Source organism: Pygocentrus nattereri, chromosome 15 (assembly GCF_015220715.1).
Source record: "Pygocentrus nattereri isolate fPygNat1 chromosome 15, fPygNat1.pri, whole genome shotgun sequence".
NCBI classification, from domain to species: Eukaryota; Metazoa; Chordata; class Actinopteri; order Characiformes; family Serrasalmidae; genus Pygocentrus; species Pygocentrus nattereri.
This window is the reverse complement of record NC_051225.1, coordinates 28,043,830-28,070,455: the sequence shown is the minus strand read 5'-3', so window position 1 is coordinate 28,070,455 and position 26,626 is coordinate 28,043,830. Positions and strand designations below refer to the sequence as shown.

At 37.4% G+C, this 26,626-nt stretch overlaps 1 protein-coding gene across 21 annotated transcripts in view; it reads left to right on the top strand.

The window, feature by feature from the left end:
• The window catches only part of LOC108444238 (CLIP-associating protein 1-B), a 96,850-nt gene that overhangs the window by 60,934 nt on the left and 9,290 nt on the right, over window positions 1-26,626 (top strand). For 7 of the 21 annotated variants that reach the window (XM_037545552.1, XM_037545556.1, XM_037545553.1 and 4 more), the window contains 15 exons: window positions 6,316-6,471; window positions 8,524-8,631; window positions 11,499-11,558; window positions 12,485-12,588; window positions 13,188-13,211; window positions 14,576-14,820; window positions 16,206-16,269; window positions 16,441-16,443; window positions 16,547-16,710; window positions 16,793-16,871; window positions 17,028-17,171; window positions 20,217-20,363; window positions 21,176-21,282; window positions 23,189-23,308; window positions 26,286-26,433. In XM_037545552.1, the coding sequence (XP_037401449.1) occupies window positions 6,316-6,471; window positions 8,524-8,631; window positions 11,499-11,558; window positions 12,485-12,588; window positions 13,188-13,211; window positions 14,576-14,820; window positions 16,206-16,269; window positions 16,441-16,443; window positions 16,547-16,710; window positions 16,793-16,871; window positions 17,028-17,171; window positions 20,217-20,363; window positions 21,176-21,282; window positions 23,189-23,308; window positions 26,286-26,433 (1,673 nt within the window). The remainder of the gene's footprint in view (window positions 1-6,315; window positions 6,472-8,523; window positions 8,632-11,498; window positions 11,559-12,484; window positions 12,589-13,187; window positions 13,212-14,575; window positions 14,821-16,205; window positions 16,270-16,440; window positions 16,444-16,546; window positions 16,711-16,792; window positions 16,872-17,027; window positions 17,172-20,216; window positions 20,364-21,175; window positions 21,283-23,188; window positions 23,309-26,285; window positions 26,434-26,626) is intronic. The other 14 variants (XM_037545572.1, XM_037545570.1, XM_037545557.1 and 11 more) reach the window with 6 other exon arrangements.

Sequence of the window (26,626 nt, the reverse complement as noted above, 5' to 3'; positions counted from 1 at the left end):
ATTACTTGCATCAGGAGAAGCAGAAAATGCAACCAACTTCTAAGACTGAACTTTAGAAGGGTAGAAAAATATCCCTCAAGTTTTCTATGAAAAACTGGAAGGAAGTCTCACGAAAAGAATGTGAAGATATAATAATTTTGATTAGAGATGCACAGATCATGAGGTTTTTTTAAAAATAATTTTATTTATTTTGAATCACATATCAGTATGACAGCAGTTTATACATTATATATTATATTATACAAGTATTTATCCTACTATGCGATTAATCTTTTACATTTGTATACAACAACAAAACCATAAATGCGAAACAGGGGGAAAAAATTATATATATATACACACACACACATACACACACATACATACATACATACACATATATACATACACATACACAAACACACAAAAATAAAAATAACCAAAACTCAAATAGAACTTGGGTCAAACTAAGAATAAAAAAGAAGGAACATTGACTTATGAATACAATAATAATCAGTGTATCTAAACAAAAGAAGGGCATTTCAGGGAAATATACTTTTTCCATTTCTCCCAAATTCCTTCACATTTGTCATCCTGAAGCCTAATTGAGAAAGTTATTCTTTCCATTACAAATATTTCACAAATTATATCTTACCAATTCTTGAGCGATGGTGTTTCAGGCTTAAGCCATTTCTTTGTGATTGCTTTCCTCGCAGCAACACTAAGTATTCCAAATACACTGTGTGCACAATTATAAGTCTTATTTTTGAGGATTATTTTTATTAATGACCAACTACAGTGCTCTTGGTTAATCCAAAATGTTAATAAACCTCAAACATGAATGTTTAAGAAAAATAAAGTGAAGTTTTGGCTTTCTTAGGAGAATATCTATATGTGCACATTTATTGGGCAACTATAATGGTGCAGAATTATTATGCAGCTAAATGAAAACACACATTTTCCCCATCTCACTTTTTTATTTTCCTCTGTTCAGATGAGAATTACAAACAACTCAAAGCTTTCCAATGAACATTTCTGAGAAATAAAAAAAAAAAAATAGTGACCAATATAGTCACCCTTCTTTTCAATAACAGTGATCAGCCTTCCATTCATGGAGTCTGTCAGTTTCTTGATCTGTTGACGATCAACTTTTTGTGCAGCAGCAACCACAGCCTCCCAGACACTGTTCAGAGAGGTGTACTGGTTTCCTTCACTGTAAATCTCCCATTTAAGAATTGCCCACAAGTTCTCAGTTGGGTTCAGGTCAGGTGAGGAAGGGGGCCATGTCATAAGTTTTTCATCTTTAATGCCTTTACTGGCGAGCCACGCAGAGGAGTACTTGGATGCATGTGACGGAGCATTGTCCTGCATAAAAATCATTGTCTTTTTGAAAGATTTCAGACTTGTTCCTGTACCACTGCTTAAAGAAAGTGTCTTCTAAAAACTGGCAGTAGGCTTGGGAGTTGATTTTGAGCCCATCTTCAACCCGAAAAGGTCCAACCAGCTCATCTTTAATAATACCAGCCCATACCAGTACCCCACCTCCACCTTGCTGGCGTCTGACTCGAAGCGGAGCTCTGTCCCGTTAGTGATCCAGCCACGGGCCCATCCATCTGGTCCGTCAAGAATCACTCTCATTTCATCAGTCCATAAAACCTTTGAAAAATCTGTCTTCAGATTCTTCTTGGACCAGTCTAGACACTTCAGCTTATGTGTCTTCTTCAGTGGTGGTCGGGTTTCAGCCTTCCTTAACTTGGCCATGTCTCTGAGCGCTGAACACCTTGTACTTCTTGATACTCCAGCTAGCTTGCAGTTCTGGAATATGACAGAACTGGAAGATAATGGGTTCCTGGTAGCTTCACGCTTGATTCTTCTCAAATCCTTGGCAGTTATATCTTTTTTTCTCAGCACGTTTCTTGCGACCCTGTTGGCTATTTGCAACAAAACGTTTGATGGTTCTGTGATCACGCCCCAATATCTTAGCAATTTCAAGAGTTCTGCATCCCCCTGAGAGACTTTTGGTAATTTTTAACTTTTCAGAGTCAGTTCAATCTCTTTTTTGGCCCATTTTGTCTAAAGAAAAAAGCTGCCTAATAATTATGCACACCTTGATATAGGGTGTTGACCTCCTTAGGCCACACCCTCCCTCATTACACAGATACACATCACCTGCTATGCTTAAATCCATTAAGCATTCAAGTTTATCCAGCTTGGAGTTAGAAAATATGCCTAAAAATGATAATATGGTCAAAATACTCACTTGCCTATTAATTGTGCACACAGTGTAAATACTTTGTTTTCAATACTTTGTTTTCACCTCTTGAAGTAATAAAATGTAGTAGTAGAAATTAGTAGTAGATTGTTTTTAAATATTTTTTGACCTTCTCTCAATTTATTATTTATATAGTGGCGTACCTGAAGGAACCTATAAAATTCACTATTTTTTAACCCATGTAAATTTTTTAAACCCTGGAAACTATACAGTGTATCTTGGTTAAAAAATTTGCAGTATGAAGTTAGGCTGTTTAGCCCATCCCTTATATGTCTCTTCGAACTGATTCGAACAAAAGTCTAAATCATGAGAGCACCATCTCAAGATCTTCACTGCTTCAAACAAGCCCCCCTTGGTGGTAACATTTAGCCATATTTTCAAATTTACATCAATCAATTTATTACCAATCTGTCTTTTATTTCCTAATTGTGCATGTACTGCAATATTAGTTTATCCCATTCATTAAATTGTTTATCTTTTATTTCAACTGGAGTCTGAAACAAATATAATACCCTAGGCAGGACATTCATTTTTATAGACTCAATTCAGGACTCAAAACTTAACATTGGAAGTAGATTCCATCTCTTTATGTCTTTTTTTAAATTTCTGGTTTAAATGATCAAAATTTAGGACATATAATTTCATTAAATCTTTTGGGACGTTTACTCCTAAGTTCTTCATATGGTCCAAACTCCAATCCAGTTGGATTTTAGGGCCTAGAGTCTGACTGGGTTTATAATTAAAATTTAGTATCTGGGTTTTTGGAATATTCAATTTATATGCAGATATGGTACTAAAAGCATCCTAAGAAGATAACAGTTTTAAGATTGAACTTTCTGGATTTGACAAATTAAAATGAGATTTTATGCTCTTGACCAAACATTTTAATACCTGTAATATTTTTATCTTGAATAATACCCTGACTTAATGCTTCAATGAATAATGCGAACAGCAATGGACTAGTTGGACAACCTTGTCTGGGACCTCTTTCCAAACTAAAAGAATTTGATGTACTTCCATTTACTTTTATTCTCGCCCTTGAGTCCTTATACAATGCTTGTATTATTTTAATAAAGGTCTGATGGAATCCAAATTTTAGCAATACTTCATATAAAAACTCCCAATTAACACAATCAAAAGCCTTTTCCGCATCAAGACCTAGAAGTACTGCCTGAAGTTTTTTTTACCTACTATTTGCTCAATTATGTGTAATGTTCAGCGAATATTATCTTGTGTCTGCCTTTGTAGAATAAAACCTGTCAGATCCAGACTTATTATCTGGGGTAGAATTATTTCAGTCCTTTTTGCTAGAGTGTGAGTAAAAGTTTTGTAATCTTTATTTAGTACACTTATAGGCTGATGGTTTCCACATTCCAATTTATCTTTACCTTCTTTTGGTATCAAGGAGATCACTGCTTCTCTGTTCACTGTTGGAGGGGTAATGCCAGTCTCAAGCACATGGTTAAATACATCCTTCATTACTGGGATTGATAGGTCTTTCATTTCCTTGTACCATTCCGAGGGAAACCTGTCTGGTCCTGTTGCCTTATTAGGTTTTAAATTTGATATTGCTTTTATAATTTCTTCTTCCGTTATTTCACTAATTAGAACCTCATTTTGTTTCTCCCACTTTAGGTAATTGGATTGTGTCAAAAAAGCCTTTCATCTTTGTTTAATCTATTTTAGGTTGTGTATACAGGATTTTGTAAAAAGTTTCAAATGATTGTTGTATGTCTCTTAGTTTGTTAAGGGGTCCTTAATTTTATAAATTGTGTTTTCTGCTTGTTGTTTTTTTAATCAGTAAGCAAGCAATTTGGCTGCCTTTCCTCCTGCTTCATAATATCTTTAAGAAATATTAGCTTTTTTTAATGTCATTTGCATAAATTTCATTTAATTAATTTCTTTTCTTGTCCAGTTCCATTTTTGTTTCGTGATTTAATGTATTTTTATGAATGTTCTCTAATGTTTTTAATTCTGTTTGTAGCCATTCCAATTTTTCTTTTTTCTGCTTTTTTAAATTTGAGCAATAACCAATAATTTCCCCCCTGAGAACTGCTTTGCATGCATCCCAAAGAATAAGTGGAGATACTTCCCCATTATCATTTGCAGCCAGGTAGTCCATCTGTAATTGCTCCATCATTTGATTTTGAATACCTGTGTTTAGCCTCCAAATAGTATTTCTCTCCTCGCGGCCTAGTATTAAATCAATAGAAAGTGGGGTGAGGTCTAACAAATCTATAGTCCCGATCTGGCAATTTAACACCTGCGATAAATCTCTCTGATACATGAGAAAATAATCAAGTCTTGAATAGAGAGAGTGTGGGTGAGAGAAAACGGTATAGTCTCTCTTTTTTTATCGGGATCAGTTCTCTCCACACATCTAATAGTGCCTCCATCATAAATTTTATATATCTTATGACTTTCTTCCCTCCTGAGAAAAAAGGTTTTGATGTGTTCAGAGTTGGGTGAAGTCTTACATTAAAATCTCCCTCACAAATTAAGACTCCCTGTGCCTCCTGGAGTAATAGTTCAAAAATGTGTTTATAGAAATTCCATTCAGTTTCCAGAGGGGCATAAACATTCAGGAAAGTAACCAGCACACCCTGTAGATAACCCCTGACTAGTACAAATCTTGCATCAGTATCTTTTTATTTGAATGTGCACACAAAGTTTAGTTTGGTAGATATTAAGGTTGCTACACCTCTTTTACAGCCTTGCCCGCTGGAGGACAAATACAGATTAAATCTCCATCTCCTAAGTTTTTCGTGTTCCAAGACAGATAAGTGGGTCTCTTGCAGGAGAGCTACATCTACTCTCTCCCTTTTTAATTTTGCCAAAATTTTACCCCTCTTAATTGGATTTCCCAAACCATTTACATTATAAGTAGTTACTTTGACATACATGGTACTTTGCATTATGTATTTGTAAGTCCCTGAAAGCCTGTACATGAGTCATGTTTAACACCCCAGAACAACAAAGAACTGTAGCATGAACACAAACAATAACCAATAACCAGGGAACAAAATAATAACACCAATAATAAGTGACTACCAGTTTTAAGGCCTCTCTTGTGACCTTATAACTCTAACAGAATATGAGTATAGAGGGAAAATCCCTTCCAACAGACAGTTAGACGGGAAGCCTGCTTTGTAATTTTACCACTTAGATTTTGTCTTAACCAAAATTACATCTTAGCACTACTCAGATCATGAGTATTTAAGGCTTTTTATCACATTGAACGCATAAAAAGCACACATTTTTGCTCTTTGATCTGCCAAACTGCCATTAAAAAAATTCAGTGTTAAATGATTTGCATATATAAATAATATGAATCAAATAAATTGAATGCATTGAAAGTAAGAGGCAACTGGCTATCTAGCACAATGAGTCATGTGTCACAGACCAGTTATCAGACAGTTTAAAACAAAAAGGGGAGACGACGAGTGGAAGTTATAGCTATAGTTATAAGTTCTAGCTAAACCAACTTGCTGGATCCCCAACAGCATTGACCACAAAATGACATTAAATTTTACATACAGAGGACAGAAATAAATGTAAAAAATCTCTTGCTATCCACATTGGAAAGCCCTTTAAATGAGACCAAACACCTGCGTGCAAGTGTGTCTCACCATGCTCTGCCTTCCAATTTCAGCTGATGGCCGAGAGGGTCATCGCTCCTGTATATTTATGCGACGACATGTATAGCAGCAACACTCAAATACAGTCTGAGCACACTTACCTGCCATTATTTTGTTTGAGTCATAAAACTGCAACACAAATCTTCCAAAATAAAAACAATAATATAACCAATTTTGTGTTTTGAGCAAAAAATTGCCAGTATTAATTTTGGCCTGTTTAATTTGTGCATCCCTAAATTTGTTATAAAAATGTTATATTTAGGTGTTGAGGCTTCTTTGTGATTTTTTTTTTACAGCCGTTTTGCCTGGATAGTAAATAAATGTAGAGTGGTCTATGATTTCCACAGTACCACATGATGCACTTTTTAGATACTTTTCACTGATGTTTCTGTTCATCACTCAACCTTTCTATTTCTGTGTGTACAGCTGGGAGTCGCTCCAGCTCTCCTGGGAAGCTTATTGGTCAGTCATATGGAAAAGTCCACCATGCCAGAGGCAGTGGGACCACCTCTGAAAAGCGCAGTAAGATTCCCCGCAGTCAAGGCTGCAGCCGAGAGACCAGCCCCAGCCGCTCAGGCCAGGGTGAGAGAAGCTCTACTCCAAACACAGTTACACTGCACTGCACACTGAGGCTCAAATGATAATTCTGGGGTGCATAGATTAATTGGTATCAGTGAAAATGCTGCTGATAGATCTTTTATATTTAGAAACGGCTTGTGTTATGTTGTATTCGGGGGGCAGTCGTGGGCTGGAGGTTAGGGAACTACCCCTGTGTGCGGAAGGTTGCCGGTTCAATCCACAGGGCCGACAGCATATGACTGAGGTGCCCGTGAGCAAGACGCCTAACCCCCAACTGCTCCCAGGGTGATGTGGATAGGGCTGCCCACCGCTCTGGGCAAGTGTGCTCACTGCCCCCTAGTGTGTGTCTGCTCACTAGTGTGTATGTGGTGTTTCACTTCACAGATGGGTTAAATGCCGTGGGATTAATAAAGTATCACTTAACTTATTGTAATATAAATGTACTGCAATGAAATCTATGACAATCTTAATGGAGCTTTTATGACAGACTTTATTATACTTTACTTTATTATTCATAGTTTTACTGGCTGACCTGATAAACCTGGACATAACACATCATAATTGCTTTAAGAAAATAATGTAAAATGCTTTACCATGAGGAGAACAGAAGAGAAATACGCTAATTAACGGAAGCCTGCTAAACTGCTAAGAATACTGGAAAGCTTCACCTCCAGTGCTACAATATTATATTTACATGATTTATATGAATTTCTTCTGCTTATTGAAAGTTTTTGAACTTCATTTGAGTTTGGGAACTGACCGTTATGAAGTCTGTTTCATGTTTTGAATATAACTTATGTACAGGCTGGTATTGGCAATATTAGAGTAATTCGCATGAAACCACTTCAAAACGTGTGCATAAACATTTGAGTGTCAAGCATCACACAGGTATGCTATATGGTACAGCAAAAAAGTTAATTTTTAATTGAAATGTTTTTGGCCAGTTTTACCCTAATTCTCATTACGATGTCCACACTTGTTTCTCTGTATTTGTTTTATTTATTTATTTATTTTTTGCTTGAGGATTTGTGAAGATGTGAATCAACAAAATGTTTTATAGCATAGTTAAAAGGGAAAACCTTGATGGCTGTTCATGTGTTATACTGTATTTTTACAAAATATGAAAATATATTTGAATAATTAGCTTTACAATATTTAGTTCAACAACAGTTTGCAGATACAATTCACAAATATATACAGAAAAACAGTAGAGGGAATTATTATGATTGAAAATGTTTGCTGAAACAGTTGGAAGTGGGAAGAGGGAAAGTGATTGACATCATACACAATGCTTGTTGGGATGAGTAGTTCCTTAAAAATGGTAACTACAGGCTTATACTTGTGCCGTTTTGTCTGTTTTTCAAAACTTTTTTCCTCAAGATATCGGCAATGCCATGATTGATCTTGTAGCTGGTCGGTTTGGTTGGATGCTTAATACTCTTTGTATAAACATTGTCCTGAAATGTCTGTCGAAAAATTGAGTAGGATTTTTGCTTCCAGAGCCAGAGCCAATGAAAAGTGGGTGGTCACTCTTCAGCTTTGTTGACAAAATGGTTATTTCTGTGGAGCGAAATAGACAACAGCAACATGGATTTGATCCAGTATTACTGGGAAGATCAAAGCATAATCATCTTGAATGTGAAGTGCATGGCTGTGTTTTATTTATTTACTTGTTTTTATTTTACTAAAATATGTTTCTTTTTGTGTACACACAACACATATCTAGATAAATCAATGCTTTTTGACCTTCTGTTTAGGGACAGAAATGACCAGTGCTTTTCCACAAGTGCAACCGCCCCCATTTACTGATGCAGCCAAGCCAACATATCATCTCAGTCTATATAACGTACCTGTAATCAAGACTAACAAGCTTAAACTTACTGAATTGCTCCAGTGCATGAAGCTACCTTTGTGTCCTCTCCTGTTTCCTCCTCTCCGTCTGCTTTCCTTTGCTCTTCTTGTGTCACTTACCCTGTCTCTTCGTCTGTTTTTGTCCTAACTGCTACACCTTCTTCTCTCCTGCTGCTCTGTGTGCATGTATGGGGGGGGTGTTAGTGCGGGGCAGCCGTATCCCACGGCCCAGTATGAGTCAGGGCTGCAGTCGTGACACCAGCAGAGAGAGCAGCAGAGACACCAGCCCTGCACGGGGCTTCACACCACTGGGTGAGTCACGCACACTGACTGTCTTACACAGACACTTAAAGACAGAGAACAATGGAGGCTGCAGGTCATGATTCTGTACAGAATAAACCTTTAGTCCAGGAGTGGTGTTAAAGGGGAATTCCACCAATTTTTCCAAATTTCTGCATAGTTAAAAGAGTAAGATGTAAACAAAGTCATTCAGAGTGGATATTCCATTCTAGAGAAACTTCTTGAATCAGCATTATTGACAATGGTGGTGATAGGTAAATATATTGCTGCTGTCGAAACAAAACCTTGTATCTCCATTTTTGACGTTTTCAGTTTTTGACATAATTTGAAAAGACCTGTTGCCCTTTACAATGTCTGTAAATTCCATGATGAACGAACTAAAAGAAGCTGCCCAAAATGACTTGGAAAAAATTCTGGTTCCATTGACTTACATTAAAAGTAAAGTATGTTTTTCCTTCTCCTGTAAAGTTATCATTTTGGAGATATGAGGTTTTGTTCCGACAACAGCGATGAACACAACGCACTAGCAGTGACAAATTCAAAAAGTGTGATTAAAAACTGTGCACAATGAATTTTATGCAACATTTTACATGCTGTACTTAAACCAGGTAAACAGAGCTAATTATGCTCTCATTTTAATGAAACATGAAACAGTTCTTTAAGTACTGATGATACGCACAATATGCTAAGAAATGCTACTTTTTATCACAATAACAAATTGTATAACAATAAAATATTGTCATGCTGCCCTCCTCTAGTTACTGCCTAATTTTTGAGATTTTGGCATAAAATGTATTTTAAAATGGCGTTGTAAGGCAAAATAATTTTTTTTTAAATTTACCACAAACACATAAAAAATACAACATAAAACCTTTACAAGGTTCACTGGTGGTTTTGCAAATGGAATAAAATAAAATCATAAATAAAATGGCTATATTTGAAGCATAAACAACATGGCAGTGTAAAGAAATCTGAGTCAGTAAGTTTCTCTACAATGAACCATTTCACATCAAATCACTCTGACTGACTTTGTTTACATGTCAACAATGAAACTGCGCAGAATATTGAACAAACAGTAATTCCCCTTTAACATGAGTGAAAACCAAATGAGGATTTTGTATGCTGAGCTGCCACTTTCTGTCCCTGTTCCTCTTCCTCTCTTCATTCACTGTATTGTTCCCAGCATGTACACTGCCCATCAAAAGTTTGGTGACAACTGGCTCTAAATAAACAAGTGTGTTATTTTAAACGGGTAAAAAACTAACCAGATTTATTTGGAGGGCAACAGTGTCGTGGTATCATATATGTGACAGTACTACCTTGGGAATAATACCAAAGTCCCTAGATTTTACTCCGTTTCTGTGATCTGAGTAACTCAGGCTATAGCTTAAGATGTTCACATGTCCATAGTTCTACTTTGACAGTGATTCCTAAATTGATACCTGCTTTTAAAAGCAAACCAAAAATGAGTGTGAGGTGCTGGAAGTGGGTGTATTTACTGACTGTAGCAGATGGCAGAGTAATCAATAACATTAAACATATGAATATCTAATTTACACAACCCATCAGCAGTCTAGATTTTTTAACAAGTGCGCTCATTGGCTCTCTAGCACTTTTAAGACTGCTTGGGTGGATTGTTCTACCAAATTAGTTTAAATTGCAGTTCCCATAGTAAAAACTATTAAAATATATTCAGACATTAGATATTTACAAGGCTTATGTTATGAACAATTTAAAATAAAGGCATTAATTGAGATAGTAAACTACATACACGCAAAATCATCATTTTGTAGACTAGTTTCTATGGGGAGGAGTCTGTCCCAAAGCCTAACCCCTGAATTTCAACATGTTAAAACAATATATATATTTTTTTTTTTCTTCAAAATTTGTTGTTTAAAGATTTGATTTATCATGAGTTAAATTTGTCTCAAAGTCCAAATGTTAAGAATTGACACTCCCGAAACATACTTTCAATTAAAACATTTTTTTTTTGCATTTTGATGAAAAATATTATGATTTTATGTGTGTACAGTTATTCAAAGCTGTGTTTGGTAGTGATGTACTGACTTATGCTCAAAATTAGCTGTTAACAAAGTTGTCACTTCTGACAAGTTTCAGAAGGGTTATGATTAGAATGTTTGATCATTGTCTTAAAATTAAGGTGTAGAGCACTCAATACAAAAGGATTTCTGTCTAAAGTTGGTATAACGGTTTTCAGTACTCGATAGTGGTGAAGTGATTTAGTTGGTGCCATAAAAATATTGATTTTTGATACCCAGACCTGCACAGCACTCATCAGCCCTCAGACCTGTCACCAGAAGATGGGTGCTTTTAAAGGACCCATATATTGAAAAACCATGTCAGCCTGCAGCAGATTTGCCCCACCCACTCACACTGAAGTAAATAAGGAATGCTTCAATCCATACTGCTTTTTGAATAGGGCACAATATGGGGCAGCCAATCAGAATAGAGCTCATTTACATATACCAGTCTTAAAGACACAGTAACAAAACAGCCTGTTTAATTCTAAGGGATAAAGAGAGGTCATGTCATCATGTAAAAATTAATTATGGCTGTTTTTGTGCATAACCTTACACAAACATTAAGTGAGTCCCAGGGGAAAAAACACAGGATACATGTAAGATATGGGGCCTTTAATAATAGTTTGGACATGAAAAGCTAGTCTTAATACAATGTGAGTTCACTTTGATAAGCATCCAGCTACAAGTCACACTTATACCCAAAGTAGTGGGACACACTAGGACTGTTTAGTGTAAGAAAACCTTGCAAGAATATTTGAGAGTTTAAAATAAATGGCTGGTTAGGCCTCTTAATCTGAACTGTGTTTGGGTGTCCTGTCCCTCCTTAATGCTGCACAGCGTCCCGGCGCCACTCCCGCTCCACCAGCGCCCTGACAGCGGGCGACACTCTGCAGACAGGTGACCTGCATGTCCCACGGGGTCACTCCAGCATGTGATCGTCACACTGTCCAGCTCCACACCCACAGGGGGAGCCACATTTCACACTTCACACCTAAGTGTTACATCATTTTGTAGCCCAGAGAAAGTATTTTGCAAATGTGGTAAACAAAAATGTTCCAGATGTGTTTTTCAGTGTGTACAGTTTTCCTTAATTGGGCATGACACTGGCTACAAAATGACACATGACCTCAGAGACCTATAGGAAATCCAGTTAGTTGTACATAACACCTTGTCTTGCAGCTCATCCAGGAACATCTGTTTGCATTTTTTTAATGTGCAGAATGCATTTATGTATTTTAGTGTTTAGATTTTAGTGTTACAGTCGTGATTATGTCTGCCAGTTGAGCTGGACTCTGTAAGGTGTGAAGTGTGAAAGTTTTTTTTTTGTTTTGTTTTTGATTTTGTATATTTTTCTTTATATCATTTGTTGTATAGTTGATGAATTTATGATTTTATGTTTGTAATGTTTATGATGTGATTCAGTTGTTGTGTATTTTGAAATGTCATACTGAATATGTCTTCATTTGCGACCTGGTAATTGTTTCTATTCATTTGGAGCTTTAAAGCTACAGTCAGTCAAACAGTAAAGCTGAATTAGGTCTGAAATAATAATTGTCTACTCAATTACATCAAGAACATTTTTATTAAACAGTTTAAAAACATACAGATTGTAGCATAAAGCATCAAATCCGCTTTTATATACATACATATTTTTGTGCTTTTGGGGCCTTTTGTTTTCTGGTGGTATCTTTGTATTTAAATTGCACTTATTTTAATTTTTTGATGTGAACAGTATTGCTAAAGGATGTTTTGTGTACATAATATTGCATATGCTTAACCCCTCTCTCTCTGTCTCTCTGTCTCTCTCTCTCTCTCTCTCTCAGATCGTTTTGGTCTGATCCATCAGGCGCGTATCTCTGCCTCAGTCAATGCCATGCGGATCCTCAACACTGGCATGGAGGTGGAGGCAGCAGTGGCTGATGCCCTGGTGAGATTTCGCAAGCATTTGTCTGCTTCAGTTTTAACTCCTTAAACTTTAGACTTACTATTCAGTTAATTCATCATAAGACATATTGTTTATATTATGAAACCTAAAAAGCCATATGCAGGCATCCCTGGTCAGATTTTTTTTTTTTTTAATGAAAAGTTAACACATCCTCTGCAGAGCTCACAATTTACTGCAAAACTGCTGTGTATCTGCTGAATTTAACATTGAAACAAATAATAAAACATAAAATGTAGTCTGTGCCATAGTTTTATTTTCTTCCAATGTGTCAAACTGTGCAAAAATTTGCAGGCAAAACCAGGGATGTTCAAACTTTTGCATACGACTGTATATGTGTGTAGCTGTGATAGTATGAAACTGAAATGTAAGTCTGTTTATGGGCGTTTAGAGTTTAAGGGGTTAAAGCTGTTCATTCAGTACTTTTTGTTTGGTGGTAGGGGAATCAGACACATAACACGTAACACTAGCAGTAAGCATTGTAGCAGTTAACACCAGACCTGTGTGTTAATCCTGAACTGAAAGCCCTGTTGATATGTGGTTGTCTTTGCTTTTCCCTTTCTGGCTGTCTTAAATCTCATCAGCTTTTAGGAGACTCCAGGAATAAGGTAGTATTTTATTGATGTATGAATGCGTCTCCTCTTTCTCCATCCATATCTTCATCATCTCCAGATCTCATTTCCAGTACAAAGAGACTTTGCATACAGAATGCAAGGCATTGCTTATTAAATGTGCTCTTACACTTTAAAACATACTTAAATGTTCTGTATGTAGGGTTGTTTTCACACCTGCCACGTTTGGTGCTTTTTATTTGTTTTATTATGACAAGTGTGAATATTCCACCTGCACTCAGGTGCACACTGACCAACTCAGCCATGGTCTGCCCAAAAATTGCGGGTCTTGGTATGTTTCCATTAAACCTAGGTTCTGTTAACTGCCAGTAGTAAGGCAGTTTGTAACGATGGTCTGCTCCAAATGAGGTAATTTAATATCAGAGCATGCTTTCCTCTTCTTTAGCATCACTGCACTGTCTGCATAACCTGCCTGTTTAACATGTAACTCTGAACACTCATGTTTCTAGCAACATGGGCTGCAGCTTAAAATATCAGACAAGCAATAAAAGAGTAGAAAAGTAATGTAGTGTTCTCTGCACCAGTCATCAACCACCCTTCTTTTACATAATTTCCTGTGAAAACAGCAGTTAGGTTATACATTTTTCAGCATCAGAAAAAAGCAGAAAACATACAGAAAATTATTTTTAATATCAAAATGATTGTGTCCACTTTTTTATAGCTCTCATTCTCTTTAGGAGACTTGCTTTTAGTTTTTCAAAGAAATCCCCAGCCATGTTTTTCCACACCTCCAAATTTCAGTCTTATAAGTTAATTTTCTTTTTCTCAGAATCCCAATATTCCCAATCACATTCAGAGATGTTGAGGTCTGGACTCTGGGGTGGTCAGTCCATTGTTCTGAGAACACCAGCAACTTCTTTATTTGATTTGCATATGTTCTTCTTTTTTGTTTCTGTTTCCTTTTCTCTTTAACAACTTCTTGACAGCTACACATCTTTTCAGAATCATAGCATTTAGTTTTCCTTAGTGAATAACCTATACTTAGTGGTGGTGTTGACTGGACTAAATACGATGAAACGAACATGAAAGTATTCAGAATATATGGCAAGCAGAATGTAAATTCTGCCAATGACAAATTCTGGACCAATTCACAAACACCCTCATATATAATTTATCACACTGTACTGTGAAACCAACACATTTTTAACAGACCAACTAGGTGTGAAAACAGCTTAAATATTTTGCCAATAATCATCAATCCACGGCATGCCTCTGTCCTCATGACAGCAGATCCTCGAAAACTTTGCTGCATGCATGGTAGAACATCAATACTAAGTATAATACTCCAATTATACAGATGAAGTCCTATGGTCATCTCTGTTATTCTCTTCGGTCCATAGCGGAGGCCCATGCGACGACGGTATGAATCTCCTGGCATGTACTCGGACGATGACGCCAACAGTGATGCGTCCAGCGCCTGCTCGGAGTGGTCATGCAGCTCACGCAATGGTGGAGTCCCGCACTACCTGCGGCAGACGGAGGACGTAGCTGAGGTCCTAAACCACTGTGCCAGCTCCAACTGGTCCGAGCGCAAAGAAGGTCTGCTGGGCCTCCAGAACCTTCTGAAGAGCCAAAGAATCCTCAGGTACTGCTATTAAATCTCTTTTATCAGGAATTGTGTTTTTCTGTTGAGCTATTGTGACTTTTCTTTAGCAGTGCAATTCAGGGAGTTTAGGTACTGGGTGCAGTATACATCTGTACTAGTGTACCACTATTGGGGTCATCCAACATCTGAGCTTTTGGGTTCCTTTGGCCAGGTGAGATATTAGTAGGGAGTTACTGTTTTGCTGCAGTAACAGCCTCTAATCTCCTGGGAAGACTTAACACAAAACGTTGGAACATTACTGGGACGATTTGATAGCATTCAGCCACAAGAACGTTACTGAGTTCAGGTACTGATGTTGAATGATTAGATCTTCATCACTCCAGCTCATCCTAAAAGTACTGGATGGAACTCCATCACTACAGAGAAGTGTTCCACGACTTCACAGCCCAATGCTTTATACCCCTCTAGCCGATTCTTAAGATTGAGCATGATGAGAGCTGCTTGTATGTCCTATTCTATTGGCAATGCTTTCCTATGGAGATTATACATCAATAAGTGCCCATCAAAATAGCTTTTGAATGAATGTGAATTTACTAATTAGAAGGAGTGTCTGGATATGTTTTGACATAGCATGCCATTTGCTGGATGCTTCAGATTGTTATGAAAGTCATCTTTCTGTATGGTTAATGTGTACAACACTGTATAAGGTCGCCTTTACTAGACGTTGAAGAGAAGCAAAACAAGCAATGACATGGTTTGTTGACTTTCTAATTGAAAATAATTTAACTTCCTAATTTCTAATTTTTAACACACTTTTTGCATAACTTAATGGACAGTTACTGTTTATTTGCTGAATTTGACTTAATGGGGTAAAAAACATAAAATGTGACCTGTGCAAAAGTTAAAGCACATTTTATTTGGTATGCTTAATTTTATATTTCCAATATGTTAAACTCAGCAAAGAAATAGAAAATATACACAAAAATTTGATGGAAAATGCCATATATAACTGTTCTCTGTAGAGGGGGGAGGGGCGTGGCTGAAACCCCTCCTTCTTTCAATCCAACACCTTATAAATTCACATCCTCACCTTCCGTTCCCACAACAAAGTGTTTGCAGTCCCCACTGCCACCCCATCTCCTCCCTGTTCCTCAGTCCTGCATCAGTCCTACCCCAGCTATGAGGGGGGATCTGGCCTTCTAGCTACAGGCAGATGCTGCCCAGAACTCCAGCCCAAGTTCTCAGAGTTCTCCTCCTCCCTCAATCAATTCTTCCTCATACTACCACCACATGTTGAAGGCATGGTCTGAACTTACAACCAGTTCTTTTAGCAATGACTAATAGAGGTTGGTAGATAAAGCCAGGAAAAAATAAAGGAATATGTTCTGCCTGATTTATTTATATACAAGATCTCTCCCTTTCAGCCGAGTGGAACTGAAGAGGTTGTGTGAGATTTTCACCAGGATGTTCGCAGATCCTCACAGCAAGGTGAGTCACTTCAAAAATGCATCCTTCATAAATGGTCAGTGGTTAATAATGGCTCAGTTACTAAGTCACTTGGTACTAGTATTTAGTTATCTGAAGTACATAGTGTTGTGATACTAACATAATGTTTGTTTTCTTGCATGTTCTTGCCCTTGGTTTGAACTGGTGCATCAGAGAGTAAGTGTGGTTCTTTGTGTCAACATTCTCTGTCACTTTAATTACTAACTTATTAATGAAATATGTGGCTTTGATCCATCATAAATATCTGCTCTCTTGGCAGGTGTTCAGCATGTTTCTGGAGACGCTGGTGGACTTCATCACGCTGCACAGAGATGACCTGCAGGACTGGCTCTTTGTGCTACTCACACAGCTGCTGAAGAAAATGGGCGCTGACCTTCTGGGCTCTGTCCAGGCCAAAGTGCAGAAAGCCCTGGACATCACCAGGTCTGACCCCCATCTTTCAGTTCTCTTTTAATGTAAACACACAAAAAAATATCTTCATTTTTCTTTTCTCTCCTCCTCTCAGGGATTCTTTTCCATATGACCAGCAGTTCAACATCCTTATGCGCTTTATTGTTGATCAGACGCAGACCCCAAACCTCAAGGTTGGTGGACTCTGATGTTCTTCACTAAGTGATCTTCCATAGCTTTAACCCTGTTCCCTAAATTGTCTGATTAGTTCAAGATATAAAACTATCATTATAGTATATTTTAATTTGTCCTGGTTGGAGTGATTGGAGCTGGCTGTCTCTGTTGTGTAGGTGAAGGTGGCCATTCTGAAATACATAGAGTCCTTGGCTAGGCAGATGGATCCCACAGATTTTGTGAACTCCAGCGAGACGCGACTAGCTGTGTCCCGAATCATCACCTGGACGATGGAACCCAAAAGCTCAGATGTCAGAAAGGTGGGTGTGTTTCACAACTGAGCCTGATAACCGAACTTGGTGTGAATGCATGAACTAAAAATTTGAAGTTTCAGCACCTCAGTAGCTGCTGCTACTGCAACATACAGTACTTTTTAGAAGTCTGGCATATGTAACTTCCCACTCTGCAAAAAATCAGCATTGAATATAACCGTATCAAGAAAAAGGGTACTTCAAATAAAAGTATCTGTCAGTATGATGAGAAAATTTTACTTGAAAAGATGTCGTACTGCAAATTATCGTAATATCTTAAAATCAGTAAATATTTGAATGGAATTAGGACTAGATTTAAGTTGTTTTATTTTCATCTGATGTCATAAAAATAACATGAAAAGTAATCTAAAATGAGCCAAAACTAGTGTATTAATCTTGTTTTAAGCATTTTTAAACCTCATTCAATACAAAATATCTTGAAATGACAATGCCTGGTAGAACTTTACAGTGAGCTGTATAAAAGGTGTAGGAATGGTTTAAAATTATTTCATAAGTGGTTATTGATTAGGTCATAAACACCTTAATATTACTAATAAAAAGTTATAACTTCTGGCTCAAATCAAAATAATCTGTTTTATTATAAGAAATATTTATTTCTTTATGCCAAAGAAATTGATGATTAAAATTGACAGAAATATGTAATTCACCTGCTCTTGGGCTGCAACAAAATAGCAAAAAATTAAGTTTTAACAAGTCAGAAAATCTGGAAAATACTTAATAGAGCTTGCATTTTTATTTTAAAGCTAATAGAATTGACTACATGTGTATGCATAAGATTATTCAGCCGAAAAGTTTTGAAGTTCTCCGCTTTGAAAGAGTATGTAAGAGTGCAATGTTTTAAAATGTTTCTTAAGATTGAAAAGTTAGTCCTCTATCCAATGGGGTTCTTAAAATAGATCAAATTTTCTTGAAATTTGTTCTTTCGTAGCAGAGACCTTTAAAACAAAGTTTCTTATTTTATTTTAAGAAATCCATATAATTCAACTAATTTGTCTAAATACAATAATTGTGGAAAAATCTAAATCTAGTCTGTTAACCTTAAAAAAAACAATAATACAATAATAATAACAACAGTAATAAATATGTTAGTGTTAAAGATTTTCTGGCTTGTTAAGATTTTATTTTTTGCAGTGAACAGCAGAGTTTAAGTAATCTAGAACAGGATCAGCTTGGGGCTATAATAGCCATTCACCCACAGTCATTTGAGTCGTGCTTAGTCCCCTACTTCAGCTGTCCTGACCCTGTGTGTGTGTGCGCTGTACCCCCAACAATCAGACCCTCCATAGCTGGGTGAGTGAGGAGCTGTCGGTCAGGCTCGGCTCCCTGGCCTCTTTGCCCATGGAGGGCAACCTGGAGGAGAGATGCAAGCAGGTAGTGTCTTCTGACTATTGATCCCCTGACCGCCATGCATGACCTGCCATGCTCAAGTTTCCTGCTCTGTCTGACGGCCTTCAAGAGGACGTTTCTCTCTCCCCATTTTAAAATGAAGAACTTAACATCTCTGTGAGAAGAACGTGTAAAGGGCTGTGTTCTTTTGTAAATGTGTACACTGAAAAAAAATGGTATCAAATGAAAATGTAGTCGATATATCTAACAAGAAAAACTATCTGCCAATGTACTGAGATAACAACTTAATAGAACCACTTAAAACATGTAATAGCCTAGAAATAAGTTGGCTCCTCTTAAAATCTATTAGATATATCAAATAGATTTATGATCATTTCATTTGTCAAGATACCATTTATTGCAGTGTATATGAGTATATAGTTCTGCTATGACTGCAACGCTTTCATCTGGTTAATATCTAACGATTCTGGTGCTGTGGAAGAGGTTTGATGTATTTAACGAGCAAGCATGTCAGCTTAAGTTGTGGAATCTAACAGTTTCCTCTAATCTCTCTATGCTGTCGACTTGAATATTGTTATAATGATATTTATCCTGCAAAGTCTTTAGTCAGAATAAGTGTCTATATCTTCTGTGTTCTGCAGAAGATAGTTCAATAGATGTGAACGAAATATACAGTACTGTACAAAAGTCAGAGACCACTTCTAATTTATTTAATTCAATATGGCCATTAAGTCCACGTTTTTCATATTGCAGCAGATATTTCTGAGGAGATTATATGTAAGATAATCCATTAGTCTAAGCAAGGAGAAAATCAATGGAAAGTAAGTGAAAAAACAGGAGTTTTCAAAACTGGAGCTCAAAAATGATTAAAAGATACATAGAAAATTTTACTCCTCGCAATCATGCAAGACCTGGTAGACACCCAAACTGCCCCTGGCAGATGAATAGAACTTAAAGGTTTCATCTTTGAGAGAGAGGAGAACATCAAGCTCCACTCTTGCTTCAAATCTGTTAATTCATCCACTGTGAGAAGATAAGAGTCTGAAAGGATGTGTACATGTCAAGAAGCTCTCACTGAGAAAAGGAGACAGACAAAAAGGAAATTTTGCATTTTGCATTTACATCTGAAATGTGAAGTAGGGTTTTTATGGACTTGGATCGTAAGAAGCATAAAATGCACCCAACTGCAAATACACCAAGACTAAACTTTGGGGTGTGGAAAAATATCCCTGCAGCTTCTTTGAAAACTGAAAGCAAGTCTCCCAAAAAGCATGGAAGCTTTAAAAAAGCATGAGTGATCACACTAAATTCTGAAAAATCTGATATTATATTTGTTGAGGCTTCTGTGTGATTTTGTGGTAAATGAATTCAAATTACACTTAGTGACCATTTTCACTGGACGTTAAATAAATGAATGGTGATCTCTGACATTTGCCTGGTATAATAAATTCTGCAGAAGGTATTCCGCGGTCACTTCACTATAGCTTCTTTGACTATGTGGGCTGGGACCACTCTTCACTGACCAAGCCTATTCTGTCACTATTCCATCTTTTACTCTCGTGAAACGCCATATTTTGCCTTGGTGACTCTATTTCTTTCACTTCTAGATCAAGGAAGCGGTTCCTGGTGTCTCTCACATTTAGCCTGTTAGCCTTCCTCTTACTTTAGTCTGAATGTGTGTTGCAGGCAGCTCAGATGGTGCTGATCTCTCTGTTCGAGCTTAACACTCCAGAGTTCACTATGCTGCTAGGAGCTCTGCCCAAAGCCTTCCAGGATGGAGCAACCAAGCTTCTGCACAATCACCTAAAGAACTCCAGCAACGCCTCAGCCATGGTACACTCTGCACCCTCTCAGGAGCACACGTTAACCCCTCAAACCCAAGCAGTGTCATCCAGTTATTAACATTAAGCCTCATTGTCTAATCCAGCCAAATTATATTTCAGTATACTATAATGGAGCTAATAAACGGGTGGGTGATATGGCAAAAATATAATGTCACGATACTTCAAGAACTTTTCACAATACACATCTATCAAAAACTATGAAGACAATGGTTTGTATTCAACATTTCAATTTCTGCCCTGCACTAATTTAATTAAACAGGACCAATTATGCTCTCTGCAATGAAACATGCAGTTGGTCAATGTGTTCTTTAAGTACTGACTATATCCACAAAGTGCTCATATTATGACATATTGTGACATAATTGATGGTGATAACGACATATACTGTCATATTGCCCAGGCCTTAAAAAGCCAAAACTATTTTTATGCAAAGAGAATTGGTGAAACATGATAAACAAAAGAGCAAATAAAGCAAATCAACTAAAAATGCTGGGAAGCTTCACTCCCGGCACTGTGACGTTTATATTGCTTAAGACTTTATTTATTGTTATAATTTTGGCTTTTTATTTAAGTTCTAAGAAAGGTGACCGCTGAAAACACACAGTTGTTTTTCACATTTACAGTTGATAACCAGCAACAGAAACACTGTATGTATGTCATGATGCACCTTTTGGTAATGCACTAGTAACATGTACATAGACTACATCATTCAAAGTGGGGTTTGAGGGGCTGAGAATATGCCAGTAAAGAAAGCAGACCCCTGGGTTTTCTGTTGACCAGCTCATTTCTTCCCATTTTAAGGGTTCACCAAGCAACACAGTGGGCCGCACCCCTCCATGCCTCTCTAGCAGCCACACCAGTCTTCTGACGTCACGCACAAACTGCTCCCACGGAGGCCTCTCGTCCAGGTACCCCACTACTGCTCCAAAAGCCACACAGAGTGGCCCTTACTTCAGCACTACTCCAGCACATTGGTCCAAACATAGACTGCAGTATAGCAGCAGTCGTGAATGAGATACAGCACCAAACAGCATAGCATTTGTATGTGGGTGTGATTGTGCGTTCTCTTGCATTATATTGATAATATGCAATTAAACTGTCTTTTGTGGGGCAGCTAAGATGTTTTGTCTTCTATATCTTCTCTATAGTTTGGTCAAAATTTTTGTTTTGCACTTAAGCTTGACTCCTCGCATCTGCATGTACTTCTTGACAAGTTTACCCAGCTTTGCTTTTTAAATGAAATCCATAAACAAGTACCAAATTCATAATAAACCATAAAACAAACATCAAAACAAACATTTATAAGGATTTACTCTAATATGCATTGTCTGTCATAAGGACTACTTTGACATCAAGTTAACATAACATCTGTGCCAAGTGACACTTTCTTTTCTGACACTGGGTTGCATCATGGCACTTTTTCGAATGAAATGACTGGACATTGTAACAACTGACATAATAACACTATCTGACAGCATAAATCTTATACATGATGAAATGAAACTCACTTTACCTAAAGGCCACAGAAAATGCTCTTTTTAGCATATGTCGTATTATCGACATTATATCTCTGTGACATGCACTGTGCTCCAAAGTCTATCCCAGAAAGTGTCATGATTACCCAACGCCACCAAAAAATCTGTCACCTGACATACACGCCATGTCGACATCAACAGCTGTGTTTACATGTTTACATTTTTGCCAATCCAATTGAATACATTCCATTTATAGATCAAGACTGAGGTGTTTACATGTTCGCTCTACTCAACAATCTTATGGAATTTTTTGTTTACATGCATACTCCAAGTAATCTGAATCAAAATGCTACTTATGCATAGCATACCACTTATTGTAGACGTTACCATGACAACAAGTATCACGTGAGTCCAGTCGGAGTGAGATGAGCAGCAGTGAGCAGTGCTTGTGTTTTGAATTACTTCAAAATGATGTCAGACTCAGACTGATTTCAGCAAAACATACTTCACATGTCCTTACTATATAAGGGCGAGAGGATGACGTTGTGCTCTGAGACACATAAGCTGGACATCCGTCCCACCACCGCCTTTTAAAGTTCAAAGCATAAACTTCGTCTCCTCTGAAGACCAGTTTCTGCTCCTGCCATGCTGAATGTTATAAAATTTCACTATGACGCGACACACATGATCAGAACGTACTTAAACTTTACGATTGGTAATGTAATCAGATACAGGAGTTTACATGGTCATTATTCTTCTATTTAACAGATTATTTACAGGATTAACCACCTCATTCAATCGGATAGAAATTGTATTCAGAATGGTCTCAGATGGACTAGTCTATTCTGATTGAGGTATATACATGGACATATTCTATTCCGATTGGTCTTTTAGACGGATTATTAATAGATTATTAGACTGCATATAAATGTGCCTAATTTTGACAAATGCTACTTTGACAAAAGTATAAGTTTATAAATGTTTATGTAGGTCTGTGTCAGTCATCATGAAGGGCATATGAAGGTGTCATATAGCTTTGTGAACTGCACTACAGTAAAGTGTTCTCATAAAATGTAACTCATAAATAAACCCAAACTACATATGAATGGCTGGCACATACATTGAAATCACCAAGAGGGGCAAATCCCATCTTTGTTTATGGATTTTTGCTACAATTTAACGCATAGTTATCCTATTCTAATAATGTGTGTGTTAACTTTCTAACACACGGCTTTAGTTAAGGCCTAAAGCCACTTTTCCTCTGCTTTCCTCCTTTCCTACTACTTTCTTCTCTTTCTGTTTTTCCTCCTCCCTGCTTCATCCCTCGTTCCTGGCACAGTCGTTTATGGGGCTGGAGCTCGAATGGTCCCTCAAAGCCTCCGTGCCCCTTTACTCCCCAGCATCCCCCTGGCCCCGCCACCCCCCCTCTCCGGTCCCTGCGCCGGGCCTTATCGCCCAGGTAACACACCTCTGCCCGGTGGTCACAGTGTGGGGACAGGGGCATGGAGCGGTCACTCACCCCCTATACAACAGTCATTCATTACACTTTCCATGTCTTATGGGGTCTTGTGGAAGTACAACATGTAGGCATGTTGACTAAAATGCTTAATATATAAATCGTAATGTGACAGTCAAAAAAATCTGATTTCCACAATTTCAACCTTAACCTGAATGTAGTCAGTTAACCAGCACATGCTGGATATTGTATGTCATTATTGTATTAAAACTAAAATGTACACTGCAAAAAAAATGTATATATTTTTATTAGTGTATTCTATTGTCAGATTTCTTTGCTTGTTTCAAGCATTATTTTGTAACTGGGAGCGAGGAGGCGGACGCATATGCGGAGACAAGCAGTGTTTATTATGGGCAAATCCAGGGTCATAGTCTAAATGGTCCAGGGTCATAGAGTCAACACGGATTGATCGGGGGGCAGACATGACAGAAACCAGAATCAAACAGAACAAGCAGAACAGTACAAACAGAACAAACAACAGTACATAGACCAGCACAAAGACCAGCGACCAGACAGGGGAAAACACAGGCAAATAATAAATACATGAGGAACAGGCGGGAACACAGGTGGAAACAATCAGGGGTGGAGTCACGAAACGAGGGGGCTGGACTAAAAAACCAAAACAAAAAACCAAAAAAAACCAAAAAAACCAAAACCAAACAGGACAAGACTGGGAGGGGCCAATCGTGACATATTTATTTCTAAAAACAATCGGAATCAAATGACCCGGCCAAATTTTGTATCCAAATTAAAGATAACAATAAACTGCATCCTCTACTTGCACTGAACTGTGCTGGTATTATGTTCTCACTTTCTTTGCACCCATGTCCATTTCAGAGTTAGAAACAGTCTCAAAATAACCATAAAAAAATATTATAAAAATATTAGTAGTAGTAGTATTAGTAGTATCTGCTTATGCTTCTGGACACATCATCAATGTTCTTGACTGCACTTCCTGAGATAATAATGATAGTAATAATAGCTTTTAGACGGTTCCAAACTCTGAAACAGATTTGGGAACAAAAAAGTGATAGCAATGAGTTGAATAAAGCTTAATCTTTGTCAAATTAAAGGAAAAACCACCCCCAGTCTGAAATTTGGACTCCAAACATGGCTGATAGACTACATTTAAGGTAGGGGGGAAATAGAATTTTTCACTTTTATTTGTTACTTTTCATCTATTTATCACTTTTCATCTATTTCCATAACATCAGTGCCCATCATAACACATTTATTGGCAGATTGGTTTGGAATCTGTACCATACAGCTCCTCTCTCTTCATACTGTGACTTTTTTCCAGCCTCAGTCTTGACTTGGACTGGCCTCTAATGGTCTTGGCTACATTGCTTGTTTTGAAACTGCTTTTCCTCACAGGTAGTTTTTGACCACCTTTGCTGTGGTTCTGTTGTGTGTTTTGGTTTTATTTTATTCTGCATGGAGACTGCAGATTAAATTTCACATTAAAGCCCCAAATCAGGAGCTGCTGTAAAACTATGTATACAGCATTGGCAGATGTTCTTATCCACAGTGACTCATATTACAAATGTAAAGTTCGCAGTGTTGGACAGTAACTAAGTAAATGTAATTCGTTAGTGTACATAAGAAGTTTTTTTGTGTATCTGTACTTTACTTAAGTTTTTCCATTTTGAGTGACTTTTTACTTTCACTCCACTACATTTCAAAGTCAGATATCTTACTTTTTTCTCCACTACATTTTGAGAAATCTGTCGTTCCTTTTGGTTTTTCTGTATATAAAAACGTAACATGTCAAAACAAAATAAGCACAAAGCAAGAACACCAATCAGGGCACAGTGGTCACTTTGTCCTGAGCTTGTTTTGACCTGTTGGCCATACAGACCCAGTGCAAACACGCGGTTCAACGTCAGTGCAGCTGCCTAAAGATTTGGGAGCACATACGTCACCTAAATGATGAACTAACCTAACTTTGTGTAAATAGACCACAATATAGAAATATGTCCACATATGCAGTCATGACTGGCATGTTTCTTTTTTTCTGAATTCATATAAACACTTTCATTTTATAGTAAATTATTTTGGGTTAGTTTATGTTTATGAACAGAGACCAACAGATCTATATAGTAAAGGAAAACTTACTAGTGATCCTGAGTTTAAAGCCAGTTTTTATTCAACTTGTAACTAATTTACAAAGTAATCTTAAACTGAAACTTTGCTTGTTTGTAAAAAGTTATTTCTGAGCCACTCGGTTCTGCCTGATGGAAACTGTTTGTGTTTTGTGTCTCACAATCACATCATTTTAACAGAGATCAGTGTCAGACTAATTAATGACATTCTATTAAAAGACTGGTTTACCAAGAGAGACACTGGAGTACTTTCACCTAAAATGAGTTCATGAAGCGAGTCTTGTTAAAAAAAAATGTTAAAAGGACATTAAAGTCATAATTAATCTTTTAGTACTTTTACTTTCGATACTTAAGTACATTTGAAGGCAAATACTTCTGTACTTTTATTCAAGTTGAGGTCTAGAGTAAGGACTTTTACTTTTACTGGAGTAATATTTTACCTTGGGTAGCTCTACTTTAACTCAAGTACATGATTTGTGTACTTCGTCCACCTCTGAAAGTTGGAAGTCTTGACCAAGTTCTCTTATTGGTATATATCCTGGTGTGCGTGACTGCAGCATACTGCAGTATCAGATCAAATCCAGTAAAATGCAATAGCATCTCATGGTATTCTAACATGTAGTGCTTGAGAACCACAGTGATTTACCTGGTCAGAAAGTGAGACACCATCATTGTTTACAAGTTCAGTCACTCAGTATTCCTATTAAAGCTGTCTGGAGCTGTTTTTGTCTGGGGCTGAACTAAATGCTCTGACTTTTAGGGTTCAGTCTTTTCACATGGTTTGTTTTGTTGTTGTGTTTGTGTGCTGATGCTCACAGCATGCTGGAGTACGACACAGAGAACATGAACTCAGATGAGATCTACAGCTCTCTAAGAGGAGTGACAGAGGCCATTCAAAGCTTCAGCTTCCGCAGCCAGGAGGACAGCATTGAGCCAATCAAACGTGACGCCAAGAAAGATGATGCGGTGAGCTTCATTGCAGCTTTACACAAAACAACAATCTCACTGCTAACCAAAAAGTGTGAAACTGAGTTGAACAATCCTTGCTTCACCTAGTCTCAATCTCAAATGCTCCTTCCGTAGAGGTAGACCCGCCATCTGATTTTTATTACACACCAAAGCACTATTCGTTATGGATTAGTTTTACGTGAGGAGGTGG